General features: G+C 45.4%; 1 protein-coding gene across 1 annotated transcript; it reads right to left on the bottom strand.

Moving 5' to 3' along the window:
• Positions 1-207: 207 nt before the first annotated feature.
• Positions 208-1,543, bottom strand: CHST7 (carbohydrate sulfotransferase 7; the record flags this gene model as incomplete). Its single annotated transcript, XM_082246916.1, has 1 exon — positions 208-1,543. Exon 1 carries the CDS (start codon positions 1,501-1,503, stop codon positions 208-210), a length of 1,296 nt encoding a protein of 431 aa, XP_082103042.1. The 5' UTR covers positions 1,504-1,543.
• Between the last annotated feature and the right edge of the window lie 23,796 nt (positions 1,544-25,339).

The following is a 25,339-nucleotide window of genomic DNA, read 5'->3' on the forward strand; positions in this document are numbered from 1 at the left end:
CCCCCCCCCTTCTGGGAGAACTCAATGGCTCAGCAGGAGGGATTCCCCCATCAACGCTATATAAATCCTGTATGATAATCAAAGCTGACTGTGTTGATGGGGGAATTGAGCGATTTTCTTTCCTGCAAAAAATCGCTCTGCCTTTCTACTGGCTAATCGACCATGGGAAGGAGGACATATTCCTGCTTTGATGGAGAGGTGAAAGGCTCAAACAGCTCTGTCATCTGCTTCAGCTTTGTAGTCAAGAATCTGCATGGCCTCCCCACATGCCTCCTCAACCCTGCGAACCTGTTCTCTGCTCAGCCTCTCCCTCCAGGCACTCACAGCCTCCCTGGCATTGCGGGCAGATACCAGGAAGGGTCTATCCGAGGAATAGCTGGGTCCCCTCGTCATGTTCATCACAAAGTCATCTAGCTCGGGCACAGCTGGCAGCCCGGTGAAGTGCAGAAGACGGCTGAGCTCCTTACGAGGGGAAAGTACCAAGTCTTCATAGCGAACCTTGAGGTAGCGCTGGCGCAGCCAGGATGGGCTATGGCTCCTCACCAGGAGGAGATCCCGCAGCCAGCTCTGGCAGATCACCTCCAGGGAGCCGCTCAGCAAGAATTCCGTTCCCCCACGGTGGAGCTGCTGTTGTTGCTGCGCTCTGCTGGCTGGATCCCCTCCCCGCAGACGGCTCCGCAGCACCTGCAGACTTTCCCGCAGCAAAGAGCGCTTGGAACGCAGTCGGGAGTTCTGCATGGCTCGAGGGTCCCGAAAAAGCTGTACTATCCTCAGGTTGAGCCCTGGATCATGCAGCAGCGGCAGCAGAGCCGACACCTCCATCAGCCGCACGTCTTTAATCACCACCACTGGGTAGCGGCGGCACTCCTTCTCCAAGTCCCGCAGGGGCCGGGCCGGACAACGACGCTCACAGTCCCCAGGCTCAACCAGCCCCACCCTGTCCCGGGACCCTCCAGCGGTAGAAGCCGGGTCGTACCCTGCGGAACACATGGGGGCACTGCAGATCACCTTGTTATTCTTCCAGCCAAAAAGCCCCGCGGTGGTGAGGTTGTCCCCCGCGTAGAGCCGCAGGGCGGAAAAATCGCAGCGGAACAGGGAGCGGAGCAAGTCCCGCAGTGCCCCCTGTAGGCTCTCAGCGTCTCCGGGGTACAGCGATTGCCACATGTGCCAGGCTGGCTCGTAGAGGTAGAAGACCCCCGGGTGTTGATTGAAGAGCTCCCCCAGGAATGATGAGCCGCTCCTCCAGGTGGCATGGAGGTACACGTGTGTCCTGGGCTGGGGGGACACCCTTTCCTCCTCTCCTCCACCTTCATCCTCCCATACAGAGGTGTCCAGGGACGGGCATTGCCGGCGAGGTGCCCAGCCGTTCTCATACTCCGGGCGGCTTCTCTTGGTGGACCACCAGCCGTCATGGAAGAGCAGAGAGAGCAGCAGGAGCATGAATGCCGCGTACAGGAGCAGCAGCAGCCACAGCCTCCGGGGCCGCTTCTTCTTCATCATCATAGCGCTATCTATGCAGGCGCTGGCAGCAGCATGGTGCCCGCTCCGTCTATGTGTGAGAGTGAGTGAGTGCAGTGTGCAGGTATCCCCGCTCTGTCTCCGCTCAGCTGCCCTACGCCGCTTCACAACCATCCGCCCAGGGGCGGGGCTACGTGCTCTGTTTATGTAACGCTCTATCCTCGCTCCACACATGAAGTACGCTTCCCTGGTAGGATGGGGAGGAAGGAGCGCGCACACCCATAGAGACACACATAGGGAGAGACTCTCTCACACACAGCATTATCTCCTCTCCACTACCCTAAGCTGGATTTACTGAGAGCCTGGGAATGGAATGTCAGCATAGCATGTAGGAGGGGAAGAGGCTGAAGGGATTCGGAGTATGAGGCAGTGTGTCAGCAATGGAAGGAGACCTCCTCATACTTGTCTTCCCGCTTCTCATTTCATTGTGGAGAGCAGAGATTTCACCAGGGTGTTATACGAGGCCCACTTTAGCCACTTGAAGACCAGGCCTCTTTTTAACACTTGTTGCTTTCAAGTTAACCACTTTAGGACCGGAGGATTTTCCTGCTTTACGTCCAGGCCACTTTTTGCCACTGTGCGACTTTAACTGACAATTGCGCAGTCATGCAACGCCGTACCCAAACGAAAATTAAGTCCTTTTTTTCCCCACAAACAGAGCTTTCTTTTGGTGGCATTTGATCACCTCTGCGCTTTTCATTTTTTGCGATATTAATAAAAAAATCGACAATTTTGAAAAAATAACAATATTTTTCTACTTTGACAGTTAAAAAATATCCAATATATACAGTAAAGCCTTGGATTGCGAGCATAATTTGTTCTGGAAACATGCTTGTAATCCAAAGCACTCTTATATCAAAGCGAATTTCCCCATAAAAAATATAATGGAAACTCAGATGATTCGTTCCACAAGTCCTTCAGTTTATAGTCTATATACAAAGATTATAGCAATGTGATAGGTTGTGTAACCATAAAATGTCCATCCACAATATGCAGCTTTCCCAAGGGGATTAGAAGCAAAATCTAGCAGAGCTACAGAATATAAGAGAGATGAGAGTGTAGCAATATGGTTACATTTAAAGAAGGTTCAACATTTAGCAACTCACATGGTTGATGATTAAAATAGGCACACCTAAGTATGCAGGCATCCGGGGTAAAGCTGTCCATATAGACCATCTTCTGAACCACCGACTCTCACCACTGTCAGTCTGCAATCGTGACCGGGAAGAATAGCCTGCAGTAGAGTGATCTGAAAGTGAGGCTTTGAATCACTCGTGTAGTGCAGCGGGGAAGGGATGATGAAGATGGCTGTGCAGAAGATGGTCTATGTGGACAGCTTTACCCCAGATGCCTGCATTCTTAGATGTGCCTGTTTTATTCATCAACCATGTGAGTTGCTAAATATTGAACCTTCATTAAATGTAACCATATTACTACACTTTAGAGGCTCCTCTCTTCTTTTTTATACATGACGCTACTTGTATATCAAGACATCGCTTGTATATCAAGTCAAAATTTATTTAAAAAATGTACTTGTCTTGCAAAGCGCTCTCAAACCAAGTTACTCTCAAACCAAGGTTTTACTGTATTTAATTTTTGTCATATATTTAGGCCAAAATGTATTTAGCTACATGTCTTTGACAAAAAAATTCTCAATGAGCGTATTTTTAACCGCTTTAAGGGGGAGGTTGCTGTGTCCACCACCACTCACTGATGGTACTAACTCCCTGCTTTTACTTTAACCAGTTCTGGACCGGAAGATTTTACCCCATTCCTGACCAGGCCATATTTTGCGATTCGGCACTGCGTTACTTTAACGGACAATTGCACGGTCGTGCGATGCTGTACACAAATTAAATTTATGTTTTTTTACTTTTTGCGCTATAAACAAAAAAAGAGCTACAATTTTGAAAAAATAACAATAATTTTCACATTTTTTTTATATGAAATTCCCCCCAAAAAAAGTAAAAATCAAAATTTTTTTAACATTTTAGGCCAATTTGTTTTCTGCTACATATTTTTGGTACAAAAAAATCACAATAAGCGTATTTTGATTGGTTTGCGCAAAAGTTATCGCAGCTACTAACTACGGGAAATTTGTAATTTTTATTGTTTTTTTTTTTTAACTAGTTCTGGCGGCGATCTGCGATTTTTTATTTATTTATTTATTTATTTTTTGCGGGGACTGTGACATTGCGGAGGACAGATAGGCTCCCTGACTGACATTTTTGACACTTTTGGGGGTACCAGTGACATTACTACAGTAATCAGTGCTTTAAATATGCATTGTTACTGTAAAAATGACACTGGCAGGGTGGGGTTAAATTTTATTGGTGATCAAGGGGTTAATGTATGCCTGGTGCTTACTGACGTGTGTGGGGGGGAGGGGACTGTGTGACACAGGCACAGATCATAGGTTCAGCTATGCTGAATCCTGTAATCTGTGACTGCATGTCACTTAGGAGATCCGCCCGCTTTGTTTACACAGCGGGCGGATCTCCACACTCGATCCCCGACGATCGGGGAAGAGCGGCGGTGATCACCCCCTCTCCTCCCCTGGCCCTACTCCCGCTGTGTCTGAATACAGCGGGAGCGAGCCTCCGGCCGCACGCGCGCGCCGCCCACAAGGGGAGGAGTCCAGCGATGTAGACTTACGTCGCTGGATGATAACGAGCCACTTTCTCGCAGTACGCTCAAAGTGAGCGGTCGGCAAGTGGTTAAAATCAGTATTTTTGGCTAGAAAATTACTTAGAACCCCCTAAACATTATATATATTTCTTTAGCAGAGACCCTAGAGCAGGGGTGTAAAACTCAGTTTAATCGTGGGCCGCATCAGCGTTATGATTGCCCCCAAAAGGGCCGGTTGTATCTGTAAGACTTGATGTCAAGAGAATCCCCTACCCTTACATAAGATGTCAAGAGCCTCTCACCCATCAGAAGTTGGGTCCCTCACCCTCCCTTACATCACCCCTTATCTTATGCTCCTGCTGGGAAGAAGTTGTAGGCATTGCTGGAAAGCAAAAAGTACAGGGTCTAGAGGAGGACCAGAGCAGGGCTGGAGCTCTCCTGCAGCTGCAGAATAGGCGCGAGGGCCGCATTCGGCCCGCGGGCCTTGTGTTTGACACGTGTGCCCTAGAGCAAGGGTGGGGGAACCTTTTTTCTGCCAAGGGCCATTTGGATATCTATAACATCATTCAGTGACCGTACAAAATTATCAACCTAAAAATGAGCCTGTGATATTTGGTCAAACATTTAATTAACTCCCCCTTAAAGCAGAGTTCCGGTCTCAAAATCGACACAATCGATTTTGTGCCATCCGCTTGCTGAGTGTAACCTGAAAAACAATTGGATAGTCCTGTTTTTTTTTTTTTTTTTACTTACCTTGATTCAGAAGAAAATATACTCACCTTTCTTCCACTTCCTCCCTCTGCGGCCGCGGCCCGCGCCGTCACTTCCTGTCCTGCAATGCGTCCTGGGAGCTCTTACTCATCACTCCCAGAAGGCAATGGGCAGTGACGTAGGCGGCTGGCCGCTCCTCTAATCGCGTTATTTGCAAAAAGGAAATGACGTGATGATATAGAAACCGATCGCATAGTACTGCGCATGCGCGAGATTTTACGCCGCATTCTGCGTACACAACCAGGAAGAAGGGAAGACATCTATACACTGCGGCTTCGTATAACCCCAGCAAAGATGGCCGCGCTCAGCAAAGAATTTTAAAAGTAAGAATTTCAGATAAATCAAAACATATAAAACACTACGGTATTAGCGGATATATTAAGGGCTCAGGATCACTATTTGGGCAGTATTTTTATGAAAAAAAAAGTTTCTGAGGCCGGAACTCCGCTTTAATGTGAATGCTGGAGCTGCTTCTCTTTGGTGAGATGTGTGATGTTAGCTAGTATTGATGATGTTGCAACCTGCAGCTGGTTTTCCAGATTTGCGTCGGTCAGTCTAGAGCGTAGTCGACTCTTTGCGGTGGAAAGTTTTGAAAAGAACAGCTGGTGGGTACTTCTGGGTGGTACAGCTGGCTGGTACTGTGCTGCTGGCTGGTACTGCTGGCTCAGGCTGGTAGTGCTGGCTGGTACTGCTGTGGGTACTGCTGACTCAGGCTGGAAATGCTGGCTAGAGACTCAGGAGTGATGCCGCACTGGAGGAAGATCGAGGCGATGCTTCCCTGTATTATTCAGTCTCCTCACAGGCGGAGTGCATTTGATATCACTCCACCTCTGACTCAGACTATCAGGACGGAGCTGAAACTATACAGGAACCATGGGCTCTGTTCTGACAGCTCAGCTGAGACAGACTCAGCGGCACGGTGGCCAGACCAAATGATTGCAGCCCACGGGCTGTAGGTTCCCCACCCCTGCCCTAGAGAATAAAATGGCGTTTGTAGCAATATTTTTTGTCAAATAATGAGAGTGTATATTGTTGCGGCTAGTAGTGTCATTAAAAGAACTATGTTTAACTATAAAGTGGAAACAAAGTCTAAAACCTTACTCCTTAGGCCCCTTTCTCACGGGGCAGACTCCACTAGCTCAGCGGAGATACCTCCATTGATCCCCACTGAGCAGGCGGATGACAGGTCCGTCTCTACACACTGTGCAGAGATGGACCTGTCAGAGTCCCACTCTCCTCTATATGGAGATCAGATTAAAATGGACACGCTGTCCCTTTTCATCCAATTCGATCTGCTGGACGGATGGCAAACGTATCGCCATAATTCTGTTTTCAGCAGATCTTGTCAGATCAGATGCCATATGGGTGTCGGCGGACACATCTCTGCTGACAATTACCTCCCCATAGAGTAGAACCTGATCGGTCCAATTGTGTGAAAGGGGCCTTAGTGGCCTTGGTAAATAGTATTGCTGAATACACAAATATAGGTGGATCATATATAAATATCGATATCAAACACTGGTTCCTAGATAGACTCTAATACAGTGACTATAAATGTGAAAAAAATTGTAACTGAATGGCGTAATCGCAAAATTACAATATATAATAAACTGAAAAAGTCCCTAAAAGTGCAACATGTAAATTCAATTCATGAGTGAGTCCATAATATTACCAAGCACAAGTGCAAACAAAGTCTGAAACCTTTCTCCTTAAAGAGGAGTTCTGCCCCCCCCCCCCCCCAAAAAAAAGAAGTCAGCAGCTACAAATACTGTAGCTGCTGACTTTTAATACTAGGACATACCTGTCCAGGGTACCTGCAAATTCGGCACCCGAAGTCGATTATTGGATCCACTCTCAGGTGCTGCCACCAATATTCAAGGTAAGGGAAACCAGCAGTGAAGCCCTTCGGCTTTACAGCCAGTTCCCTACTGCACATGTGAGAAGCGCCCTGCACTTTCTAATTGGCATGGCGGTAGAGGAAGAAGGAGGGGGGCCATGATAATAATCTGTAATCAGAAAAGTGCTGGTGATCCCCACCACCGCTCAACTAATGCGCTCACCTCTCTGTTTGACCTCTCTTACTAGGTCAGATTATGCCTTCCCCTATGTGCTGGGGTATGCATGGTGGGCTCCTCTGGTGTCCTCTTTCTTGTTTGTTCCACTGTATATACAGATACAATTTCTTTAGTGGGGTGCCTGGCCCTTTAAAACCGCATGCTTCCTCTAAATAAGGTAAAAATAACAACTAAAAAGTGACAAAAAAATGACTAAATAGGTAAGTGTTTCATATATACAGTGGGTACGGAAAGTATTCAGACCCCCTTAAATTTTTCACTCTTTGTTACATTGCAGCCATTTGCTAAAATCATTTAAGTTCATTCTTCTTCCTCATGAATGTACACATAGCACCCCATACTGACAGAAAAACACAGAATTGTTGACATTGTTGCAGATTTATTAAAAAAGAAAAACTGAAATATTACATGGTCCTAAGTATTCAGACCCTTTGCTCAGTATTTAGTAGAAGCCCCCTTTTGATCTAATACAGCCAGGAGTCTTTTTGGGAAAGATGCAACAAGTCTTTCACACCTGGATTTGGGGATCCTCTGCCATTCCTCCTTGCAGATCCTCTCCAGTTCTGTCAGGTTGGATGGTAAACGTTGGTGGACAGCCATTTTTAGGTCTCTCCAGAGATGCTCAATTGGGTTTAAGTCAGGGCTCTGGCTGGGCCATTCAAGAACAGTCACGGAGTTGTTGTGAAGCCACTCCGTTATTTTAGCTGTGTGCTTAGGGTCATTGTCTTGTTGGAAGGTAAACCTTCGGCCCAGTCTGAGGTCCAGAGCACTCTGGAGAAGGTTTTTGTCCAGGATTTCCCTGTACTTGGCCGCATTCATCTTTCCCTCGATTGCAACCAGTCGTCCTGTCCCTGCAGCTGAAAAACACCCCCACAGCATGATGCTGCCACCACCATGCTTCACTGTTGGGACTGTATTGGACAGGTGATGAGCAGTGCCTGGTTTTCTCCACACATACCGCTTAGAATTAAGGCCAAAAAGTTCTATTTTGGTCTCATCAGACCAGAGAATCTTATTTCTCACCATCTTGGAGTCCTTCAGGTGTTTTTTAGCAAACTCCATGCGGGCTTTCATGTGTCTTTACACTGAGGAGAGGCTTCCGTCGGGCCACTCTGCCATAAAGCCCCGACTGGTGGAGGGCTGCAGTGATGGTTGACTTTCTACAACTTTCTCCCATCTCCTGACTGCATCTCTGGAGCTCAGCCACAGTGATCTTTGGGTTCTTCTTTACCTCTCTCACCAAGGCTCTTCTCCCCCGATAGCTCAGTTTGGCCGGACGGCCAGCTCTATGAAGGGTTCTGGTCGTCCCAAACGTCTTCCATTTGAGGATTATGGAGGCCACTGTGCTCTTAGGAACCTTAAGTGCAGCAGAAATCTTTTTGTAACCTTGGCCAGATCTGTGCCTTGCCACAATTCTGTCTCTGAGGTCTTCAGGCAGTTCCTTTGACCTCATGATTCTCATTTGCTCTGACATGCATTGTGATCTGGAAGGTCTTATATAGACAGGTGTGTGGCTTTCCTAATCAAGTCCAATCAGTATAATCAAACACAGCTGGACTCAAATGAAGGTGTAGAACCATCTCAAGGATGATCAGAAGAAATGGAAAGCACCTGAGTTAAATATATGAGTGTCACAGCAAAGGGTCTGAATACTTAGGACCATGTGATATGTCAGTTTTTCTTTTTAATAAATCTGCAACAATGTCAACAATTCTGTGTTTTTCTGTCAGTATGGGGTGCTATGTGTACATTCATGAGGAAGAAGAATGATCTTAAATGATTTTAGCAAATGGCTGCAATATAACAAAGAGTGAAAAATTTAAGGGGGTCTGAATACTTTCCGTACCCACTGTATGTATAACGTGCCAGTGCAAATTAAATCCATAAACAAACATATAATGCAAAAAAGGCCAATACAATAAATAATAAATACATGGAACATAGGGCGCTTCTGTTAGGGAGATCAATCCTCATTGGTAGGTAGGGGGATATACTCCAAGGACATTTAGGTGGGTGCTATACTGACACCGAGGCAGCTCTTCTGGAGAGTAGAAGCAACTCCAACCGATAGAATAAGAAAGGGAGAAGGCACCTCTAAGTGCAGCATTGACAACGTTTATTTGCACACAAAAACATAACACCTACAAGATAGTTGTGTATAGCGGGCATATCAGGACATCACTGAGGTTCCGTTCCTGTCCCTGTGGCTCCATCTCCTTCGCCCGTCCAGCAGTGGGAGGGATGGTGGAAGTGGAGAGCCTAAACAGGGAGGTCCTTTCGTCCGAGGCTGCGGTGGAACGCATGCGTCACTCGTGGACTGCACGGGGCGTAGTGACGTCAGGGAACGGTAACTGGTTTCAGAGTGTGCGCAGTAGAGCTCCTTTTCACAGTACATATTGTATTTCACATTTATAATCACTGTTAGATTTTTAGAGTCTATCCCAGGAACCAGTGTTTGATTTTATGATATCGATATTTATATATGATCCACTTATATTTGTGTATTCACCAATACTATTTACCAAAGACACTAAGGAGGAAGGTTTTAGACTTTGCACTTTATAATTAAACACAATTCTTTTACTGACACCACTAAGGGCGTTAGGCGCAACAACACACACTCTCATTACTTGATTCACATTGTGGAAACACAATTAGGTTGTATGCAGCCATCTGTTGTGGAAATTTTATTGTGGACGTTTCTTAGGATGTATTTTTAATTAAATTGCCATAATGTCTCCCAGTGTCAGAGTTTCCGGTAATCGCTATGAACAGCGAATATTGCTTTACCTGTCATTGCGGAAAGACTTGTTAGTGAAAACCTTCCATTAGATGGGATTGCACAATACTTGTAGCAAGGAGTCTATCGCACAGATGTATACTCGCCATCTGGGGCCCCGTCTATTTACTGCGGAGATATGTTTGTGATGTTTGTGATGTAGAATTCTTATCGTTTTACCAAGATTAATGGATGACCTCTTTTTTAAGTCATATTTGATCCGTATGACTGAAATACTGCTGCTATTGTCTTATGCAGAGAAAGCCTCATCAACTGGAACAAATAGAATGGTCACTATTAAATATGGTTTATATGAACTATATTTGATGGGATCCACTAACAGGTAATGGGTCCATGTTTGTGAATGAGCACAGACAAGTCCATAAGATGGCAGCCATTTCTGCTTATCTCTGCACATGTCAGTGTTTTTACATAAGCACTGGCTCTTCGTTCCCATTGTACTTTTTGAATGTATACATGTTCTGTGATTGGTGGTCTTAAAGCCACTCCTTGTAACCCCCTTTTGTTCACTTGCTGTAAATAAACCAAGCCCTGCCCTGAGACACACAGAAGACACAGAGAAGGCTCACAGAGGAGACACACAACACTCACAGCCATTCATGCATGCAGACACAGAGACTGGACTGAAACACACACACACACACACACACACACACACACATACATACATACCCACAGAGAGAGACCAGGGCAGATGGCATCGATATGACCCAGCGTATCTGTTCCTTTTTTTTGTCGCTGAGCGCTTGGTAAACCTTATGCAAAAGAGCGGTACATTTGTACTTTTCAGTACAAGCTATTAATGGCGTTTGGTGCGTATTAATCTTCAGTGCACTGAGCGGGTTTCTATGCTCTAAGCCCTATTAATTTCCACAACACATCCATCACAAGACAAGCCATACATCACAACCTATAAGATAGCGCAGGATAACCCACACTTTTTTTTCATAAAAAATATTTTATGTCACACTGTTTATGTCTGACAGCAATAGTCACATGTCAGGTATTTTTGTGGAGGGATCTGGGTTCTAAAAGACCCCAAATCCCTCTTTTGCACTTAAAAGCATTAAAAACACCAAGTTTGGCTGTTCTGAATACTGTCATTTTTTTAAATCTGGCGCCTTTAAAAGAGAAGTATGGGTTTCAATTTTTTCCAGTAATATATTTACCTAGGTGGATGCAGCATTGGTCCCCCAGCACCTCTACAGTGAGAACTGAGCGATTGAACACCACCGATCACTCGGTTCTCACAGCTCCATGAGCAGAGAGCTGCTGACTGTCAGTCAGCAGCTCTCTTCTCTCCTCCTTCCTCGCTCACTGGAGCAATGGGCTGTGGAGGGGGTGGAGCGGTTGGCTCAGGCTCTCAGCGGCTCCCTGAGAGGCCGAGCTGGGTAACGGTCCAGGAACCTGGCGGATCCAGACTCCATTGTCACGATGACGTGGTGTCTGGACTGACTTCTGTAACGTCAGTAGAGAGCTGACTTTATCCCGCTCTCTGTTGAAAATGGGTCACAGGAGTGCAAAACAAACTGTACTCCTGTGATCCATAAGAGGTGTACAGCCAAATGAGCTTTGGCTGTACATCTCATCTAAGGCTCAAGTTAACCTGGAAGTGATGTCATGATGTCCCTTCTGGGTTACTAGATCTGAGACCTGATCAAAGCCGATCTGGCCTCCCGGTGTGACAGGAGAGCAAGGTTGGAGTGGCGAGATGGGGGGGGGAGGATGTCCCCTCCCACTGCTTGTGATAACAGTCAAGCAGCTGCTTAGCCCCGTTGGTTGTTATCACAAGAAAGCCGACTGTCAGCCCAAAAAACGGTTCTGGGGTGAAGCTGCAGGCATCACTCCGGTACAACCACTTGAAGCAGAATGATGTATAGGTATGTGATTTTGTGGCAAGTGGTTAAGATGTCTTCCCCCCATCCCTACTATATAAACTAGGGCTGCAACTAATGATTATTTATTTAAATTATTATTATTATTATTATTATTATTATTATACAGGATTTATATAGCGCCAACAGTTCACGCAGCGGCGCTTTACAACTTGAGGGTAAACAGCAGTGGTGGGATTCGGCCGGATCGCACTGGTTCGTTCAAACCTGGTACTAACATTTTACAAGTTTGCCAAACCGGTGCAAGCCGCAGATCGGGCCGGTCCGATTCTCCTATAAAATGGCCACAGCACTCCGCTCTCCCTATCCTGCAGGAGCCAGGTATCAGTTCTGCAATGCAGGCAGACTTTGCTTCCTTGTTGGCACTGACGTTTACCCCCATATGAAGCTGGCTGGGCTAAGACTCAGCTACCTATTGGCTGAGGAGGTAGCAGGAGGAGGGCTGCACCGCCTTTCCTTGCATCTCAGCCAATGAGTGCATTGCCCATGTCTTCCAGCAGGCTTCCTGTAAGGGGGCATGGAGTTGCTCTGCAACTGCAAACAGAGGTGAGGAAGGAAGTCTCTCTCTCTCTCTCTCTCTCTCTCTCTCTCTCTCTCTCTCTCTCTCTCTCTCTCCCCCTCTCCCCCTCTCCCCCTCTCCCCCTCTCCCCCTCTCCCCCTCTCTCCCCTCTCCCCCTCTCCCCTCTCTCCCTCTCCTCCTCTCTCTCTCTCTCCCTCTCCCTCTCCTCTCTCTCTCTCTCTCTCTCTCCTCTCTCTCTCTCTCTCTCTCTCTCTCTCTCTCTCTCTCCTCTCTCCTCTCTCTTTCTTTCTCTCTCTCTCTTTCTTTCCCTTTCTCTCTCTCTCTCTTTCTTTCCCTTTCTCTCTCTCTCTCTTTCTTTCCCTTTCTCTCTCTCTCTCTTTCTTTCCCTTTCTCTCTCTCTCTCTTTCTTTCCCCTTCTCTCTCTCTCTCTCTTTCTTTCCCTTTCTCTCTCTCTCTCTTTCTTTCCCTTTCTCTCTTCTCTCTCTCTCTCTTCTCTCTCTCTTCTTTCTTCTCTCTCTCTCTCTCTCTCTCCATCCATCCTTCTTTCTTTCCTTTCTCTCTCTCTTTCTCCCTCTCTCCATCCCTACTTCTTTCCCTCTCTCCTCTCTCCCCCCTTCATCCCTACTTCTTTCCCTCTCTCCCCTCCCTGCCTCCCTCTTTCTTTCCCTCTCTCTCTTTCCCGCCACACCTCTTTCTTTCCCCCCTCTCTCTTCTCCCTCCATCCCTCTTTCTCTCTTCTCCCTCCCTCCATCCCTCTTTCTCACTCCCTCCATCCCTCCTTCTTTCTCTCGCTCTCTCTCCCTCCCTCCATCCCTCTTTCTTTCTCTCTCCCTCCCTTCATCCCTCTTTCTCTCTCTCTTTCCCTCTTTCTTTCCCTCTCTCTCTCTCTCTCTCTCTCGCTATCCCTCCCTTCATCCCTCTTTCTTTCCCTCTCTCTCTTTCTCCCTCCATCCCTACTTCTTTCCCTCTCTCCCTCCCTTCATCTTTCCCTCTCTCCCTCCATCCCTCTTTCTTTCCCTCTCTCTCTTTCCCGCCACACCTCTTTCTTTCCCCCTCTCTCTCTCTTCTCCCTCCATCCCTCTTTCTCTCTTCTCCCTCCCTCCATCCCTCTTTCTCACTCCCTCCATCCCTCCTTCTTTCTCTCGCTCTCTCTCCCTCCCTCCATCCCTCTTTCTTTCTCTCTCCCTCCCTTCATCCCTCTTTCTCTCTCTCCTTCCCTCTTTCTTTCCCTCTCTCTCCCTCCCTTCCTACATCCCTCTTTCTTTCACTCTCTCTCTCTCCCTTCATCCCTCTTTCTTTCCCTCTCTCTCTCTCCCTCCCTCCATCCCTCTTTCTTTCCTTCTCTCTCTCCCCTCCCTCCATCCCCCTTTCTTTCCCTCTCTCTCTCCCCTCCCTCTTTCTTTTCCTCTCTCTCCCCCTCCCTCCATCCCGCTTTCTTTTCCTCTCTCTCTCCCTCCCTCCATCCCTCTTTCTTTCCCTCCCTCCCTCCCTGCATCCTTTTTTCTTTGTTTCTCTCTCTCTCTCCCCCTCCCTCCATCTCTCTTTCTTTCCTCTCTCTCCCTCCCTTCATCCCTCTTTCTTTCCTCTCTCTCCCTCCCTTCATCCCCCTTTCTCTCTCTCTCTCCCTCCCTCCATCCCTCTTTCTTTCCCTCTCTCTCTCTCTCCCTCCATCCCTCTTACTTTTGTTCTTTCTTTCATCCTTTCTTTCTCCATCCCTCTTTCTCTCTTCCTCCCTCCCTCCCTCCCTCTCCTCTTTTTTTCTTTCTCTCTCTCTCTCTCTCTCTCTCTCTCCATACAGGGAAAGGGGAGAGGTTGCTGTGTCCACCACCACTCACTGATGGTACTAACTCCCTGCTTTTACTTTAACCAGTTCTGGACCGGAAGATTTTCCCCCTTCATGACCAGGCCATTTTTTGTCTTTCTTTCCCACTCTCTCTCTCCATCCCTCATTCTTTCTCTCTCCCTCCCTCCATCCCTCTTTCTTTCTCTCTCACTCACTCACTCCCTCCCTCCCTCTTTCTTTCCCCCTCTCTCTCTCTCTCCCTCCCCCCCTACATCCCTCTTTCTTTCCCTCTCTCTCGCTCTCTCTCACCCTCCCTTCATCACTCTTTCTTTCCCTCTCTCTCTCTCCCTCCATCCCTGCTTCTTTCCCTCTCTCCCTCCCTCCATCCCTCTTTCTTTCCCTCTCTCTGTTTCCCTCCATCCCTCTTTCTTTCCCTCTCTCTCTTTCCCTCTCCCTCCATCCCTGCTTCTTTCCCTCTCTCCCTCCCTCCATCCCTCTTTCTTTCCCTCTCTCTGTTTCCCTCCATCCCTCTTTCTTTCCCCCTCTCTCTCTTCTCCCTCCATCCCTCTTTCTCTCTTCTCCCTCCCTCCATCCCTCCTTTCTTTCCCTCTCTTTCTCACTCCCTCCATCCCTCCTACTTTCTCTCTCTCCATCCCTCTTTCTCTCTCTCCTTCCCTCTTTCTTTCCCTCTCTCTCTCCCTCCCTTCCTACATCCCTCTTTCTTTCCCTCTCTCTCTCCCTCCCTTCATCCCTCTTTCTTTCCCTCTCTCTCTCTCTCCCCTGCCTCTTTCTTTTCCTCTCTCTCTCGCTCTCTCTCTCGCCATCCCTCTTTCTTTCCCTCTCTCTCTCTCCCTCCCGCCATCCCTCTTTCTTTCCCTCTCTCTCTCTCCCTCCCTCCATCCCTCTATCTTTCCCTCTCTCTCTCTCTCTCTCTCCCTCCATCCCTCTTTCTTTCCACTCCCTCCCTGCATCCCTTTTTCTTTGTCTGCCTGTCTGTCTCTCTCTCTCTCTCTCTCTGTCTCTCTCTCTCCCCCTCCCTCCATCTCTCTTTCTTTCCTCTCTCTCCCTCCCTTCATCCCTCTTTCTTTGCTCTCTCTCCCTCCCTTCACCCCCTTTTTTTCTCTCTCTCTCTCACCCTTCTTCCTTCCCTCTTTCTTTCCCTCTCTCTCTCCCTCCCTCCATTCCTCTTTCTTTCCCTCTCTCCCTTCTTCCTTCCCTCTTTCTTTCCCTCTCTCTCTCTCTCTCTCTCTCTCTCCCCCTCCATCCCTCTTACTTTTGTTCTTTCTTTCATCCTTTCTTTCTCCATCCCTCTTTCTCTCATACTCTCTTCCTCCCTCCCTCTCCTCTTTTTTTTCTTTCTCTCTCTCTCCATACAGGGAAAGGGGGAGGTTGCTGTGTCCACCACCACTCACTGATGGTACTAACTCCCTGCTTTTACTTTAACCAGTTCTGGACCGGAAGATTTTCCCCCTTCATGACCAGGCCATTTTTTGCGATTCGGCACTGTGTTAATTTAACTGACAATTGCGCGGTTGTGCAACGCTGTACCCAAATAAAATTGATGTCCTTTTTTCCCACAAATAGAACTTTCTTTTGGTGGTATTTGATCACCTGTGAGATTGTTATTTTTTGCACTATAAACAAAAAAAGAGCGAAAAATCTGAAAAAAAAAAACAATATTTTACACTTTCTGCTATTTTTTTCATTATTTTAGGCCAATCTGTATTCTGCTACATATGTTTGGTAAAAAAAATCCCAATAAGCATATTTTGATTGGTTTGTTATCACGTCTACAAACTAGGGGAAAGATTTATGCCATTTTTATTTATTTTTTTTTGCTAATAATGGCGGCGATCTGCAATTTTTAGCGGGATTGCAACATTGGAGTGGACTGACATTAGATAAAAAAAATTACACCATGCTTGAAATTCGGAACTGGTTACTAAAATTTTTGAATCCCACCAGTGCTAAACAGTACAACTACAATACACTTTAGTACAATAAGAATCAGAGAGCCCTGCTCGTTACAGCTTACAATCTAAGAGAGAGGGTCAAGAGATACAAGAGGTAATAACTATGGGGGATATGCTGATGGAGATTATTTTCATAATGAATTCGTTGGCCAATATATTTTTTGACTAATCAGATAAAAATCTCAAAATAAGTTTGGTGTATACTTTAATTAATATGCAACGTTTTAAAAAAGACAATTCATTCTGGAATACAGTAAAACCTTGGTTTGAGAGTAACTTGGTTTGAGAGCGCTTTGCAAGACAAGCACATTTTTTAAATAAATTTTGACTTGATATACAAGCGATGTCTTGATATACAAGTAGCGTCATGTATAAAAAAGAAGAGAGGAGCCTCTAAAGTGTAGCAATATGGTTACATTTAATGAAGGTTCAATATTTAGCAACTCACATGGTTGATGAATAAAACAGGCACATCTAAGTATGCAGGCATCTGGGGTAAAGCTGTCCACATAGACCATCCTCTGCACAGCCATCTTCATCATCCCTTCCCCGCTGCACTCCGCTAGTGATTCAAAGCCTCACTTTCAGATCACTCTACTGCAGGCTATTCTTCCCGGTCACGATTGCAGACTGACAGTGGTGAGAGTCGGTGGTTCAGAAGATGGTCTATATGGACAGCTTTACCCCGGATGCCTGCATACTTAGGTGTGCCTATTTTAATCATCAACCATGTGAGTTGCTAAATGTTGAACCTTCTTTAAATGTAACCATATTGCTACACTTAGAGGCGCCTCTCATCTCTCTTATATTCTGTAGCTCTGCTAGATTTTGCTTCTAATCCCCTTGGGAAGGCTGCATATTGTGGATGGACATTTTATGGTTACACAACCTATCCCATTGCTATAATCTTTGTATATAGACTATAAACTGAAGGACTTGTGTAACGAATCATCTGAGTTTCCATTATTTCTTATGGGGAAATTCGTTTTGATATAAGAGTGCTTTGGATTACAAGCATGTTTCCAGAACAAATTATGCTCGCAATCCAAGGTTTTACTGTATCTATATGCAGTAAATATAAATAAACAGCTACAGTGGGGAAAATAGTTATTTTATCCCCTGCAGATTTTGTAAGTTTTCCCACTTAAAAAGTAATGAAGGGTCTATAATTTTCATCATAGGTGTATTTTAAATGATAGAGACAGAATATCAACCAAAATTCCAGAAAAAACACGATACAAATGTTATAAATTGGGTTGCAGCTCAGTGAGTAAAATTAGTATTGGATCCCCTACCAACCAACAATAATTCTGGCTCCCACAGATTTGCTACAGTATGTGCTCATGTGGTACACAGATTAGTCCTGTCAATTTAAGAAGGTGCTCCTAAGGACAACTCGTTATGTGTAAAAAAGACACCTGTCCACAGAATCTTTCTTCTATTCAAAACTCACCATCTTGGACAAGACCAAGAAGCTATCAAAGGACATCAGGGACAAGATTGTAGACCTGCACAAGGCTGGAGTGGGCTACAAGACCATCAGCAGGAAGCTTGTGAGAAGGAGACAACTGTTGGAGCGATTATTTACAAATAGAAGAAATACAAAACAACCATCAATCGCCCTCGGTCTGGAGCTCCATGCAAAATTTCACCTCATGGGGTATGGATGATCATGAGAAAAGCGAGGGATCAGCCCAGAACTACATGGGAGGAGCTTGCGAATGATCTCAAGACAGTTGGGACAACAGTCATCAAACAAACCATTGGCAACACAATTCGCTCCCTTGGATTGAAATCCTGCAGCGCCAGCAAGGTTTCCCTCCTTTAGGAAGTCACATGTACAGGCCCCTCTGAAGTTTGCCAATGAACATCTAAATGATTCAGAGAAGATTGGGAGAAAGTGTTGTGGTCAGATAAGACCAAAAGTGAGCTCATTGGCATTGACTTGATTTGCTGTGTTTGGAGGGAAAAAATGCTGACTCTGACCCTGGGAACACCATCCCTACAATCAAGCACGGAGGTAGAAACATTATGCTTTGGGACTGTTTCTCTGCTACAGGCTGACTTTGCTGCATTGAGGGGCCTTGTATTGTAAAATCTTGGTGTGTTAGAGACCTTGCGCTTCTCCACCTTCCATTTGAGGATGCCCCACAGATGCTCAATAGGGTTTAGGTCTGGGACATGTTTGGTCAGTCCATCACCTTTACCCTCAGCTACTTTAGCAAGACAGTGGTCGCCTTGGAGGGGTGTTTGGGGTCATTATCATGTTGGAATACTGCCCTGCGGCCCAGTCTCCAAAGGGAGGGGATCATGCTATGCTCCAGTATGTCACAGTGCATGTTGGCATTCATGGTTCCCTCAATGAACTGTAGCTCCCCAGTGCCGGCAGCACTTATGCAGCCCATATATATATATATATATATACATACACACTACATATACAGTATCTCACAAACATGAGTAAACACCTCACATTTTTGTACAAAGACAGGTGTGCTACCAAAATTGCTGCAGAGGTGGAAGGGGTGGGGGGTCAGCCTGTCAGTGCTCAGAACATACGCTGCACACTGCATTAAATTGGTCTGCATGGCTGTCGTCCCAGAAGGAAGCCTCTAAAGATGAATCACAAGAAAGCCCGCAAAGACAAGCAGACTAAGGACATGAATTACTGGAACCATGTCATCTGGTCTGATGAGAACAAGATAGACTTATTTGGTTCAGATGGTGTCACGCATGTGTGGCAGCAACTAGGTGAGGACTACAAAGACAATGTGTCTTGCCTACAGTCAAGCATGACGGTGGGAGTATCATGGTCTGGGGCTGCATGAGTGCTGCCGGCACTGGGGAGCTACAGTTCATTGAGGGAACCATGAATGCCAACATGCACTGTGACATACTGATGCAGAGCATGATCCCCCTGCGTTTGGAGACTGGGCCACAGGGTGGTATTCTCACATGATAACGACCCCAAACACACCTCCAAGATGACCACTGCCTTGCTAAAGAAGCTGAAGCTAAAGGTGATGGACTGACAAAGCATATCTGCAGACCTAAACCCTATTGAGCATCTATGGGGCATCCTCAAACAGAAGGTGGAGGAGCGCAAGGTCTCTAACATCTACCAGCTCCATGATGTCGTCATGGAGGAGTGAAAGAGGACTCCAGTGGCAACCTGTGAAGTCCCATCCAAAATTGGTGTAGCCAAGCCCTCCTTTCTCTCTCGTCTATACAAGAGCTCTGTGATTTCAGAGCTTTACTTAAATTTATGACTATCGATGTAAATTAGAACACTGCCTGAATATTTAACGGATAAGTCCAAGCAAAAACAAAAGCATGGAAAGAAACCATGTAAAAGAAGGTACTAACACTAAGTTTATTTTCCTTAAATCTGAAGGAAAAAGTCTTCAGAAAATCTTATAGTGTGTATGGCCCTTTAGTGTCCAATTTTATTAAATATTTTATTGAGAAGTTTTTACACTATGCAAAGTTCCGATGGAGATGGTCCAGAGATGATGCTATTGTTGGTCCTATTGAGTGTCCATTCATCTTGATTCCATCCGCATGTTGACATATTGGAGGAGTGGAGGCGATTACCATTGGTTGTCTACACGATAATTGGAGAAGTCGAGGTAGTCACCTTTGGCTTTTCATGCCTTTGTTGGCCCATTAGGCGTATGCCTATTTGAGCCTACAATATCTGGTAAGCCCCCCTCTATTACTGAGGGTGGTTTATACACAATTGGGTGATCTCTATAAATGAAACGTGAAGACTTTGGAAATCTGTTGAGCACTTTTCTTTTCAGATTTTTACCACAAGTGACTTTGAACTATTCTTTATTCATACCGATTATTTTGCACATGTTTTGTGATATGTTTGCCCCTTTTTGGGACAGATGTACCCACTTTTATTTGTTAGCCCATTATATATTTTTATCTTCAGCCCTACCAATTTATTTTAATTAGATATATTTACCGGTGCTTCCACTAGGCAAACTAGGCAGCCGCCTAGGGCGCATTGCCACCTAGGGGCGCAGCCACGAGTCAGCACTCACGCTCCATCATGAATGATCCTTGTGAGCTGAGGAAAGGGGCGGCAGTGGGGGAGGAAGAAGGGACAGAGGAAGATGCCAGGTATCTGGGGCAGTGGCAGAACTACCAGGCCCTGGCTTTCCACCATTGTTGGGGGAGCCCCAAGGGGCAGGAAAGGAGCCCACCGGAGTGCTAGCTGCATAATGATCCTCTTCGTCTGGAGCTGAGCGGCCTAATCCCTGGGCGGGAAGGGACTCTAATCTGAGCTGGTGGGCAGCCGTTCATTTCCCTGGGTCGGTATTAAGCCGGGAGTGGAGGAGAGCTGAACCTGAGCTCGGCACTGGAGGGCGGCACCTTTACTGGAGCAGAAGCGACGAGGCAACGGAATGGTCTGAGGAGGTTGGTGATGAAGGATGTGCGGAGCTCTCTGACTGCTGCTTCTCCCTACACCAGGAGTCGGTTGGAGCTGTGGTGAGCACTGTGGTCAAGGAGAGGAGCGTCCTGGGAGAAGGAATAAGCAGGATCATGGTGAAGGAGGGAAGAGTGCAGGCCACTCTCTTCATACTGCCCAGTGAGTGTCCCCAGAACAGGGAATCAGGGTCCCTGGGTGTGAGATGGAGTATCCCTGGTGTGAAAGATAATAGCGGTCACAAGGTATGCCATGGGGAATCTGAGTCACCAGGTGTGACATGGGGGAGAGGGGTCACAAGTGTAAAAGGGGTGCCATGGGGGACTGAGGTCCCCATTTGTGACATGGAGGAACATCAGGGTCCCCAGGTGTGACATGGAAAAACATCAGGGTCTCCGGGTATGACATGGAGGAACATCAGGGTCCCCAGGTGTGACATGGAAAAACATCAGGGTCTCCGGGTATGACATGGAGGAACATCAGGGACCCCTGATGTGACATAGAGGAACATTGGGATCACTGGGTATGACAGCATTACATGGAGGAACCATCAGATCAGGGTCACTGGATATGACATAGAGCAGTTTTTAACCCCTTCCCTTTTTTTTCATTTATTTTTTTTTTGGGGGGGGGGGGGGGCGCAAGTAGCTGATCTTGCCTAGGGCGTAAAACAGTCTAGCACCGGCCCTGTATATTTATATTCCTATTTATGCACTTTTTTTCTTGTTTCTTTGTGAGATTTTACAGCCACTAGCAATAATCACTGTGTTCTCCTGGTGGGGATGGCTTCCCCCGTGGGGAGAACAGCACAATGGCTCGGTGGGAGGGATACCCCCATCAACACTGACTGTGTTGATGAGGGAAGAAAGCTATTTTCTTTCCTGCAACCTATGGCCGGCCTAAAGGAACTCTGACATGCATTTATCAAGAGATCCTGACTATGCTAACCCTTTCCCTACTACAATGCCTATGAATGGAGGATGGGTGGATGAATAAAAGGTCCACCCCCTTCTTTCAAAGATCACATTTCATTCATTGAAGCTGTAGTATGTCTTCTATGAATGAAATAAGTGGGTGGACTGGAATATTAAATGCTTTAAAGCAGGGATTCCCAAACTACGGCCCTCCAGTTTTTCAGGAACTACAATTCCCATCATGCCTAAGTCATGTCTGTGAAGAGTTTTACAATACCTCATGGGATGTGTAGTTCTGCAACAGCTGCAGGGCTGTAATCCCTGCTTTGAATCCAACACAAATCAAGGCACAAAAAAACACACATTAGGACATGTGCAAACCAGTGGTATAAATGGGTCTTTCAGTCATCTGCCCAACACAGGAGAATTTCTGGAGCAGCATTCTCTATTTCAGTAATTGAGTTTTTATAAAAGGTGTGATACATTACAAATATAGCATAGCAGAAAGATCACTCCAAGGGTACATAAATATTTAATGCAAATTGCACAACAGAGTGAAATGAAAGATGAGCTATAATGTTTTGAATTAGTAAGGATAAGTAGTGCAATAGTGCAATAATAGTGCTTCTATTTTATTTTGTAAATTCCACAAGGTAATAGGAGCATATTAACCACTTAAGGACCAGGCATATTTCTGGCACTTGTTGTTTACAAGTTAAAATCAGAAATAGGAAAAAATCTCAACCAACCATAAATTATGGAGGAGGAGAAAATTGGGTTGGGGATTTTTCAGGTGCCAAAAAAATCAAAAAACATTTTTTATATATAAAAATACAAATTTTATTATTACATTTAAAATAACACAAAAAGAAAAAAGAGACATATATTGCACATATATTGTTAAAATCAATTTGTTTGCTGCGCCGCCGTACACGGACATCCCTGCTGCAGTTTGTTTTGGAGTCCTAAAGATAAATATATATACAGATAGATACTCCGTTTTACCTAATACTTGGGAAATAGAGAGACTTTGCATATCTGCCCAAACCATTTGATCCAAAGTTCGGATATTTTGGGGGAGATTTACTAAAGCTAGAGAGTGCAAAATCTGTTGCAGCTGTGCATGTCAGCCAATCAGCTTATAACTTCAGCTTGTTCAATTAAGCATTCACAAAAAAAACCTGGAAGTTGATTGGTTTCTGTGTAGAGCTGCCCCGGATTTGGCACTCTCCAGTTTTAGTAAATCAACCCCTTTGTGTCTGCATTTCTGCAGGAATGCTTTCCTGAGAGCTGCTTGAGCCTTAATTAGTTGACCTATTAACCCTGTGTCCGCCCTTTGATCCATGCTATAACCAACTTAATACTGTATTGAAAGCTAATCCTCTTTTTGGTTTCACCATTGAAGTAGCTCAGAAAGAATCCCCTGAAGAAACCGTTCCGGTGAAACATGTCGGGATTGCTACTCCGTGATATCAGTATATTTTCTACCTCTGAACTGATACGATAATAAAAATATAAAAAATCACAAAGTCCCAAAGATGTGCAAAAATGAAGTGCAATCTAGAATAAATGAAGATATTAAAAGTTCATATGTGATCCAGTGATAAAAAAAACACTTCCGGTGACGACCAAGTGCGATAATTAGTGAGCCTGGAATCCAGATTATGTGCAATGGCCGCTCGCCTCCATTCACACTCAATAGAGCGTTTTGGTGTAACCAATCACCATAGGGGACCTCCGGATATTCTCCAGTGGGATAGGGGGCTTATGGAATCGACAAATGGATCTCCAAATAAAATGCTCAAAAAGATCTTCCTTTCCTTTTATGGGGTCATCATATAGGCAGCCATAGATAAGGTGTTCCTGGGACACTCACTCACCAAAGATAAAAGGGGGCTCTCATAGTGTAGTAAATCAGGTTTTAATACATCAAAAATATAGCAAACTTACAGTTAAAACAGGGAAGATGCGTTCAGTAAACAACGAGATACCGCCGATGCGGTCTGTACCGATACTTCCGGTCTTGGCCGTAGACCGGAAGTGACGTCACCCGGCTTCCTCTGACGCGTTGCGTCACAAACACACATGATTTTCTCAAGGGTAAAAACTTCCAGCATGACAATGACCCAAAACATGATGCCAAGGCAACAAATGAGTGGCTCAAGAAGAAGCACATTAGGGTCATGAAGTGACCTAGTCAGTCTCCAGACCTTAATCCTTTAGAAAATGTATGGAGGGAGCTGAAATTTCAAGTTGCCAAGAGACAGCCAAGAAACCTTAAGGATTTAGAGAAAATCTGTAAAGAAGAGTGGACCAAAATCCCTCCTGAAATGTGTGCAAACCTGGTAACTAACTACAAGAAACGTCTTACCTCTGTGCTTGCCAACAAGGGTTTCTTCACCTAGTACTAAGTCATGTTTTGCTCGGGGATCAAATACTTTTAACTCACTGAACTGCAACTTAATTTTTAGCATTTGTTTTCTGTGTTTTTTTTTTTGTTGATATTCTGTCTCGATCATTTAAAATACCCATATAATAAAAATGTTAGACTCTTCATTTCTTTGTAAGTGGGCAAACTTACAAAATCTGCACTGTGCGCAGTCATGTTGGAACAGGAAGGGGCTATCCTCAAACTGTTCCCAAAAAGTTGGGAGCATGAAATTGTCCAAAATGTCTTGGTATGCCGACGCTTTAAGAGTTCCTTCACTCGAACCAAGGGGCCAAGCCCAACCCCTGAAAAACAACTCCACACCATATTGCCCCCTCCACCAAATGATTTGGACCAGTTCACAAAGCAAGGTCCAAAAAAGACATGGATGAGTGAGTTTGGGGTGGAGGAACTTGACTTGCCTGCACAGAGTACTGACCTCAACCCGACAGAACACCTTTGGGAGGAATTAGAGCGCAGACTGCGAGCCAGACCTTCTCGTCTACATCAGTGCCTGACCTCACAAATGCGCTTATGGAAGAATGATCAAACATTCCCCTAGACACACTCCTAAACCTTGTGGACAGCCTTCCTAGAAGAATTTAAGCTGTTATAGCTGCAAAGGGTGGGTCAAATCAATCTTCAACCTTACAGACTAAGACTGGGATGCCATTAAAGTTCATGTGTGTATAAAGGCAGGTGTCACAATACTTTTGGTATTATTGTGTATGTATTAATAACTTATGTTGATGTTCGCTCAGTCCTCCAGCTATTTTGTTAGGTAATGATTTACAGCTGTGTCTGAAAAGGGAGCCACTTCTGATGTGCTCTCTCCAGCTAACCTGTGATGCTTTGGAAATTCTTTGTCATGTATACAAGGCTGTATAAATATAAATGTATAGTAAAGAAAGTAACATACATTTATAAAACCCAAAGTTATGACCACACAAAATATGCGCCTTTAGAAAAATAGAAATCCAGCGGTTTCTGAAAGGAAGCTATATCTGATGTGCTCTCCTTAACTAACCTATAATACTTTGGGAATCCTTTGTCATGTATAAAATGTTTTTTTGTAAAACAAAAAGATTGTATAACTGTATAAATATAGTTTAAAAAAATGTGTTTATAAACTTGTAAAGAAAAAAAAAAAAAAAAGTAAAACGGATGGAAAATCATTAAAGTCTCTCTTTAGAAAAAGGGAGGATTAACCAGCAACATCTGGTTTTCACATCACATGCTGAGGAACTCATACTTTTCAGCTGGCTATTTGGCTTTACTACAGCTGGAGGCTGGTATCTAATGTAATTCCCAGGGTCTGAGACAGGAAGATTAGAGTTGTAATCAGACATGTTCCAGCAGGAAAAAGGCTTTGACATTCTGTAGTTTAGTAAACAGACTGTCTGACCAGGTAACAAAAGCTACAGGTGTCTTCTGTAATATAGTACCACAACACTACTGGTCTATAGGGATTTACGAAATGTAGTCAAACTTAAAGAGATGCCGTCACCTTGCCAATTCAGGACAAAGTGCCATTGTCCCAGAACCTTTATTACTCTCAGTGCCAGCACTCGCCTCCAGTTCCAGCTTCTGTCGCAG

This window comes from Pelophylax lessonae, assembly GCF_965119305.1.
Source record: "Pelophylax lessonae genome assembly, chromosome: 2".
In the NCBI taxonomy this organism is placed as follows: domain Eukaryota; kingdom Metazoa; phylum Chordata; class Amphibia; order Anura; family Ranidae; genus Pelophylax; species Pelophylax lessonae.